A 9,070-nucleotide genomic window follows, 5' to 3' on the forward strand; every position below is an offset into this window, starting at 1 on the left:
CGGGACCCTCCAAGAGGATTCATTTCACATGCACTCAGTCAGATTTGAGCTGGAAGCATTCTGCTGGAAGCTTACAACTTCAGTGGAAAAGCAAAAGGATGCCCTGACCTGGATAGCCCAGACAAGCCCGATCTCAGAAACTAAGAAGGGCCGACCCTGGCAAGTACTTGGATGGGAGACCTCCACGGAATACCAGGGCTGGGACCCAGAAGCAGGCAATAGCAAGCCACCTCTCTCAACATCCCTTGCCTCCAAGCCCCACTAGGGGTCGCCAGAAGTCTTCCAGGCATGACTTCCAAGCACACACACACACACAAAATACAAAAAGAAAAGCCAAAGGATGCAGAGCTAAGTAGAAGAGCCAAAACCCAAGCAAATGTTGATGCTTTCATGATTGCATTGTTGTTCTGAACTGCACACTTGCCAGTGCAGAGCAGAAGATTAGCAGGAGCGACTACCATCTGGGGGACCCAGGTTTCAATCTCCATTCGGCCATGGACCTCCTTAGCCTTCTGGGTGAACTTGGGACAGGCTCTCAGCCTAGCCAGCCACACAGGGTGCTCAATGTGAGGATACAATGGATAAGGGGAGGGATGATGTTTTAAGCCATTTTGGGTTCCCTTTGGGGAGAAAAGCAGGATATAAATTTGTTTGTTGCCCATTTATGTCTTTTGACAACTCACTTTGAACAACCTCTTCATTCTCCATCAAGTGCTGAGAGCCTATGGAAAGACGTTTAAGGTAATGTTCATACTTCCCTTAGAACTTTAGTATTTTAAGCCACAAAACAAACTGCATAACTGCCTTTACCTACCCTTTCCTCCTCTCTCCACCTTGATGTCATATTCTATTACATTACTATGCATTTACTGACTTGGTACCAATCCCAGCACATAAACTGCAGTGCCCCTTTCTCCAGGAAACCAGGGACAAGCCCTGAACTGAATCTTTGCTCTTACTGTAAACTTCCTCCATGGAGTAACTGTATGTATCCTTCTGCAGTGGCACGAAGATGGGAAGAGCATTCTCCTCCACGCCAAACTGTACGAGGAAGAAATCCAGGGGCACCAAGAACTGTTTCCAGAACTCAAGAATCTGAAATCGGTCTCTGTGCTCCAGGCCTGGCTGGCAACCTATGGCTTTAAAGCGAGAACAACAAAGTAGGCCCCGACTTGGTTTCTTTTTTGTCTCAAGAGCACAGAGGCGGAAATTGTGCCAAAGGATCCGAGTGCCACTCTTGGCATTCCACACCAAAAGGATAAAAATGTCAGGTAGCAGGGCTTGGAAATACTTCTGCCTGAAGCCCGGGAGAGCTGCTGGCAGAAAGCATGGGAAACACTGGGCTAGGCGGGGACTGTAGTCTGACTCAGCGTAAAAACTTGTCCGTGTCCGAAAGATACATGGGGCGCTTTTGTTGCTAGAGTCTCCAGCACAGATAAAACAGCCTGGCCTGACAAGGGATATACATTATTCCTTCTAGCAGTGAGCTTATGAACTAACAACTACAAGACTGCCAAAGGACTGTGGAAGCATTAGTCAAAGTCGCTCCTCACTAGATTTCATGGCGGCACTCTTTGGAGGACGGGGTGGGTGGAGAACGGGACACACTTGCACCCCCAAGAAAGCAAGCCTGAGGGACACAGATGACTCCAGCCAGGAGGAAACAAGCACAGATCTAGCAAATGGGGCCCACGATCTGTGACGGGACGTGGGCGGCTCTCACTGGATCCAAACCTCTTTGATTCTCTTCTCTTTCCCTCTACAGAACGGATTCCGAGGTCCTTGTTTTCCAACATGCAGATTTCAAGAAACTCCCTCCCAAGACAGAGGAAGTGGATGGCTCCAAAGCGGAAACTCCTCTCATCCCAAAGCAGCCCAAGAAATCCAAGAAAAGGAAAAGTTCACTGGATATCATTGTGAACCCAGCTTCCGGTACAGGGAGCACACTGTATTCGGAGTCTGCAGGCGGAGAGAGTGAGTGCAAACAGGAAAAGCGACGAGCTACCCTCACAGTACACGTCCCACTGGGAGATACTGGGGTGTAAATTCGACTGTGTGCACCATACTAATATTACTGTTATCTAATGGTAAATCAGCTGGACCTTGTGGCCAGTCACAAAAGCAGCAGACCAGGCCAACCACAGATAGGACAAGGCAGTGTTTTTGTTTTGCTTTCTGCATGCTTGGGGGGGGGAGGATTCCCCAGGAATTCAGAAGGAAAAGTAGGACTGTAAATTAAATAGAAGCAAAACCAAAGCAGGCTTGAGGACTGAGCGTGCTCCAAGAGGACAGAAAGTTGACAGCAGCTGAGAAGTAAAATGGGGGAGAGAAAGGGAGAAGAAAATTGGTTAACACACTGAGAGCTTACAGAATTCTGGAAGGGGAGATTTTGGGGTAGGATTTCCCAGTAGTTCTGTCTTCGCACGATTCTTCATAGTAGCTCCATGCAGAAGACAGCCTTCTGGCTTGTAGAAGACAGAAGGAGGCAGTGAACTCCTGGAACCAAGGAGGTTACAGCTTGCAGATAAGAAAAAACACACACAAAAAGGCCAAGCTGATACACTCTAACACAGTCATGTATGCAGTGAGTTCCTCTACAAATTGTTTGCCAGAAGCTGCGATATCTAATGCTGAATATATATTCTCATGACGCAGATCAGTGAAATAGATAAGGGAATCATCAGCTCAATAATTACCACACTTTAGTAGCTTGGCCTCCCCCCCACACCTCCCAGTTTTGAACACATCAGTGGTCACCTATGTGCAGTTCCTCAGGCACTGGAATGCCTCCAACATAGTTGTTGCTACCAACTCTTCACCCCAAAATATTGTTTGTTTATAACAGGCAGTTTTCGGTTTGCATAAACTACTGCTAAGATACCCACCATTTCCCCCCCATGAAACTCACTTTAACATGGAGAAAAGGGAACCCTGGCGCAGAAGAACTCTTCTACTCAAGAAGAGGTTTGCCTTTCTCACAGGGCATAAATAGGACAGTTAAAAGCCACTGCTGCTCCAGAAGTGATGTGAAGTAGCAAAATTGGCAGGTTGCTGGGTCAACTACTAAGTGAAGCCTAGATACAAAATGGAGCACACTCCTTATCTCAAGCAGCCATCGTAGTAAAAGGAAGATGGGGCAAAGCAATAGCAAAACAGATAATACAATTCTTGTTCTACATATAGTCTCAATAAGCTACCTGTATTCTGAAGCTCGTGTCTTCATTTCTAGGAAAATCCCAGCGTCTGCGACCTTTATACCAGTACATAAACTACGGCAACCCAGAGATGAATAGCCCATCGGAAAACGAATGTGAGCTTCTCCCACTGGAGATTCAACATCCTGTTCTAGAGAACAAGACGGGACCTCTAGAACTGAAAAAAGCTCCATCCAAAGGTAACAAATTGGGAACAAAAAGGATAGGTACATTGTACTCCGCTTCTCCAAACACAATGGTGAGGGGGGGAATGACCAGGGATGGAATGGAGCAAGCAAATTTGGCAGAACACGGTCCATTTGAAGGTCTAGTAGAAAAATAATTTGCAAGAGGTTGTTCCTGACGAGCGGTTAAGATTTCCCTTCTCCTTAGTCTCAGGCTACTGAGTGCTAGTGGGAAGCGGGCTGGCACAGCTGAGAAATCCGCTGATCCACCACCACTGCCATAACAACATTGGACTCACATGGACACAGTTTTGTACCAACCTTTTATTCCCCGTTTCAGTTGCAGAAGACAAAGGCAGAGACTTGAGGAGCCCAAAGAGCGCCAATACGGGAGTTGCAGCCAAGGCTGAAGTGGACAAGTCTACTCAGGTGGACATTGACAAGATGCTCAGCGTCTGCGCGGCTCACCTCGTCCCGCCACTGTCGCCACAGCACAAGTAGTGCCGTCTAGTAGAATGTCCTTTAAAAGGCTCCCTGGAGACCACCTCTTTAATAGATGCTCCTTTTGTCGCATCCAGACATATTAATCAAACGTGGTTAATTACATTCGGGTATCAAGTGCTTGTGCGTTTGCCCTGTCACTGGCTGATAAAATAAAGGAAAATTGGAGATGCTGGCCGAAGCAGCCCAGGTCAGGCAGAGTTCTTCATACCTGCTAAGAAGTTCTCAGAGACAGATACAGTCCATCCACACCACCCAACATGCTCTTCCCAAGTCTAAGAAAGGGAATGCTCCTTTTAAGAGTGACTGAATATGCTAATGTCGGGGGGGGCTCTGCTGAAGTTTGAATCAGTTTAATACCCACCTGTAGGATCAAAATGAAGCTCTTCTGCCTACTAGCAAGGCAGAAGCGAGGAATGGAAGTGAGGATTCCAGAACTGTTTTCTTCCTTTTCCCAACCTTGCTGGACATGGCAGGGAATACAGCCTCCAAACAATTTACAACCCTCCACACACAAAAAACCAGCAGTTTGTAAAATGGAAGGGAAGCATGCAAGGGCCGTGGGGTGGGGAGCATTCTTCTCTTTGCCACAAAAATATGTATATGTATGGAATACAACCAAAGGCATTCTTTGGCATTCCCGTTTCTGCACTGAGCTTACCACTAGAGTTTGAATTTTTATATCATCAGGGAGAGGGAAGAACTCGGTTAACACTTTGTTTTCCAGAAAGAACACAACTGCAATGTGCAGTCATTCAAGCTGAACTACAGAGAAACCACTTAGTCCAAACCAATCATTCACAATGGCACAGAGTTTGCAACTGGTACCTAGTAAGCCAGCCCTTCCGATGAAGACACAAATCCACGGACTTGGATAAAAGCACATATTAGCAATCCAAAGCAGAATTTGGATCGTTTTAAGAATGCATTTTAGCTTAAATATAAGAAAGAACTTTTTAAAGATTTTCCGATGAATGAAGACACAAGTCCACGGACTTGGATAAAAGCACATACTAGCAATCCAAAGCAGAATTTGGATCATTTTAAGAGTGCATTTTATCTTAAATATAAGAAAGAACTTTTTAAAGATGACAAGGTGGTGTCAAGTTAAAGGCTCAGAAATCAAAGGAAGACTTTGGAGGAGGACTTCCCAGTGCTCAAAGAGGCTGGTCTTACATGCCCTCCCAAGCTACGGTTTGTAACGCCCAATCCCAAAGTTTTCAACTTATTTCCTCTTTGTCATCACACTGCACACCAATTCTGAAATTCCACACAACCTAACACTGTGATCGCAAAATCAAGATTCCATTAGTACAGAATTTGGATTTCCTCCCCCCCCCCGCCCCCCGAATGCAGAAGGGGGTCAGGCCTGCAATTTGTTACTACAGAGGAAGAAAACAAACATCTGCAACTAGAATTAAAGATACAGCTGTTGCGATTAAAAATAACCTTAAAAGCTCATAGTAGTGGGGTGGGATGGGGAACGGCAGAGTTTTTTTCTCTGGGAAGCATAATGAACAGCCAATAATAGTTCCTGATATTATGCACTCTTAATTTCAAACCCACAACAATGCCGCCACTTGCAAAACACATTAAGATTGCTTGTTAATGCTTTATATTAAGGTACAGGATTAAAATCTAGTAGGAACCCATAAAAACATTCAAGTAAACAATACATCTCATACAAAAATTTTTAGCTACCACTGCTCAGGTTCAGCCCAGCGAAGGACAGCAGCTCTGAGACCTGGTAGACGCGCACTAAGATTTGTTTGGCAAGCAGCACCGGAATTCTCACAGAATGCAAGTCAGAAGGGGGTGTGGAACATCGTCCAGTGTTTGATTAAATCCACTTGCCTAACCAAAGCCATTTCCGGCCTTAACGCCTTCAAGCTAACAACTCTCCTCTCTACCAGCCTGTGGCTGAATGAAGCGATCAAATATTTCTTCTCGTTCTAACTTCATGTCCCTCAACAGATGAAGACCTGCCTCCTTTACACAGCCAGATACTTTACGAGCCAATGATCAGACCAGCAGAACTGGCCGCGGGTCTGGCTGCCGTGCCGGCAAGCAAGCTTCACCAGAGGAAGGCCGTGGATGGAGTCTGCTCAGCAGCACTGAACAGGGCAGGAGAGGAATGTGGGGGAAGAAGTGCCACAGAGGCCTCTCAGCCTCGGACAACCTGCCATGGGAGAGCAGTGCTGATAGGAGCAAACACAGCAGCTGAACTGGACACAGTACTCAAGGTTTTCTTTTAGCCACAGGAAGAGGGTGGCTACTGTCAAAGAGCAGTCTCAGTCTCACTGTGTAAATCTGAATCATTCACACAGGAAGGATATCAGAGACTGACCCCGAACTGGCCAAATCCAAAGACTCGCTTCATCACATCCCTTCTGCGAGGGTCCCCCCCACCTCAAGAACAATCCTAGGAGGCTTAACTTGTGTTCCTATTAAAAACAGCCTTCTCTAGCGCCAAGTGCTATTATATTAAACTGGTAAGACGGCCAAAGCTGTGCGTAGAAGGGACATAAACTTGCCCCTAACAGCGGAGACCCCACGCTTTTGCTTTAGCTGCTGCTGCTGCTGAGTGCAAAGGGCAATTCTCACGCTTTTGTTTTAGCTGCTGCTGCTGAGTGCAAAGGGCAATTCAAGTTTTCCTAACAATCCTCAACTCAGAAAGTTTAGCGTTAAAACAACCACACATACACACACAGACCTGCAATATTTAAAACTCTCTGAACGAGTTTAAAAACAAAAGTGTTTCCTTAAGAGGTTTTCACCCACAAGTATAGCTTCCCCGCCATCCTCCCCTCCCAATACCCCCCAAAGTATCCATCTTTGAAGCTTTCTGCCTACTTCCGCCAACTATCCCGCTCTCCAGGAACTTCCCCTGTTATAGGTTATTTCTCTGAAGCGCCTCACAGAGGTTTTGATTGGCATCTGGCTCCTCTGTCATGATTTCCACAGATTCCCACTCCCCAGACCGGCTGGATTTCTTAATCGCGTCCACTACACTCTGCATGTAGAGGCCATCTTCAAAAGAAGCGGCCATGGAAACTGGCTTGGGATCCCAGGTCCGCTGATCCTCCTGGTCCTGGAACGACTGACGCAGCGCTTGCACCAAGTGTACCATTCCTTTGAGGTACAGCGTGGGTATGTCTTTAAATCCTTTCCCCGAAAGCCCCGCATCGATGTCCAGAGAGTCTGCAAACAGGAGCTCCTCCTGGAGAGCAGTGTTCTTCTGGCCGTACAGATCCGTCCCACGGGCGACCAGGCGCCCCGCGGACCCGACAATCATGACCTCGTGGACGAACGACCCGGGCATGTTGAAGTTGAGGGTCACCGTGCTACAGATGCCCCCCTCCATCAGCATCTGGAAGAAGCAGAAGTCGTCGCTGGTGACGTGGCGAATCCCGTTGATGGCGGAGTTCTGCTTCACAAAGGTTTTCAGCAAGCCGTGGACCTTCTCTGCCTTTCGGCCGGTCAGGTGAGTGAGGAGGTCTATGATGTAGGTCCCCATGGTGTGCAGGCCGCCCCCGCCCATCAGCTCGTCGCAGATCCAGTTGTACTTGTGGCTGAGGAGGCTGCCCCAGTACACTCGGACGTCACAGATCAGGACATCGCCCACGTAGTTCTCTTCCATCAATCGCTTCATTCTGACGAAAGCGGGCAGGAAACGCAGGACGTTGCCCACGATGCTCATGAGTTTGGGGTAGTATCTGGCTGCCGTCACCATCCTGAAGGTATCCACCGAGGTGGCGGCTTTTTCACAGATGACGTTCTTTCCGATACCTGGTGAAACACAGGAGACCAATTTGATTCAGAGGTCATCGGGATGCTGAACACCTCAAGTAAAGTAAGACTCTCACCTGTGAAGCAAAACTTCACTTTGGGGGAAGACAAAGGTAAATGGTAACAGGAGAGTGGATAAAGATCCAACACAGACTTTCTGGGAAGAGCAAGAGAACTACAAGCATCCAGGTGGATGTCTTCTGCAGATCAAACATCCAGCACTCATGCCTCTGAATCAGTGTTCCCTCTAAGCTGAGCTAGCTCACAGTTTTTTAGCCTCCGGCTCACACATTTTGTCTTAGCTCAGGAAGGATGGCTCCAGAGCAAACTAATTCATGCAGTAGCCAAATCACTCGCTCACAACTTTAAAGTAGAATTTTTGCTCACAAGACTCCACAGCTTAGAGGGAGCATCGCTCTGAATGCACAGGACTCTGACCTGGCTAAGGGAAAGCCATTGCCAGGCAGCATGATGTAGCACTCAGTGTTGGACTAGAATCTAGGAGGTAAAGGTAAAGGTTCCCTTGCTCGAAAGCCAGTCGAATCCGACTCTAGGGTTGCAGTGCTCATCTCCGTTTCAAAGCCGAAGAGCCAGCGCTGTCCGCAGACGTTTCCGTGGTCATGTGGCCGGCAAACACCAAGGCGCACGGAACGCTGTTACCTTCCCACCAAAGTGGTACCTATTTATCTACTTGCAATTTCTTGCTTTCGAACTGCAAGGTGGGCAGGAGCTGGAACTAGAGATGGGAGCTCACTCCATCATGTGGCACCCGGGTAGAATCTAGGAGACCCAGGTTCAAATCCCCACTCTGCCAAGGAAGTTTGCTGGGAGACATTAGGCCAGTCACACACAGCGTAACCTACCAAACAGGGTTCTTGTGAGGATAAAATGGAGGGGGGAAGTATGTTGTAAACCACTTTGGGTCCATTAGAGAGAGAGAGAAAAAGTGGGCTACAAATGAAATAAAAAACAAGTTGCCAGACAACTGAAGCACCTCTTTCCAAACAAGTGACATGGTTAAAAGAGTATTCGATGTCATTTAAATAAGCAACATGGCATAATATCTCCTTTGATGTATGTAGAGGACCGAAGACAAGCAGCAGGACTCAGGCAAGCAAAGGCCAATGCTCCCTTTCAGAATTACTACAGGTTACCCCGCACATTAAATATACGGAAGAAATTCTCATGAGGGAAAAGACGTTTTCTGCAAGATTATGCAGATCTAAGGACAGTCTTGCTTGATAATTAAAAACAGAACGGAAAATCTGATCAATTGTTGGCATTCTAAAAACCTGGGCTATGCGTACACACAAACAGAGAGGAGAGAATGCTGACTGGTGTTTTTTTCTTTTATAAGGAAGACTGCCATTCTGTATATAGAGCAAGATGGATAGCCATGTT

The 9,070-nt window shown here is 47.1% G+C and overlaps 1 protein-coding gene across 1 annotated transcript in view; it reads right to left on the bottom strand.

The window, feature by feature from the left end:
• Window positions 1–6,770: 6,770 nt before the first annotated feature.
• GFOD2 (glucose-fructose oxidoreductase domain containing 2) overlaps window positions 6,771–9,070 on the bottom strand; it is a 5,622-nt gene continuing 3,322 nt past the window's right edge. Inside the window, exon 2 of the mRNA XM_015418964.1 lies at window positions 6,771–7,669. Coding sequence (XP_015274450.1) covers window positions 6,771–7,669 — 899 coding nt within the window. The remainder of the gene's footprint in view (window positions 7,670–9,070) is intronic.

Source organism: Gekko japonicus, unplaced genomic scaffold (genome assembly GCF_001447785.1).
Source record: "Gekko japonicus isolate JY-2015 unplaced genomic scaffold, Gekko_japonicus_V1.1 scaffold2911, whole genome shotgun sequence".
Classification (NCBI taxonomy): domain Eukaryota; kingdom Metazoa; phylum Chordata; class Lepidosauria; order Squamata; family Gekkonidae; genus Gekko; species Gekko japonicus.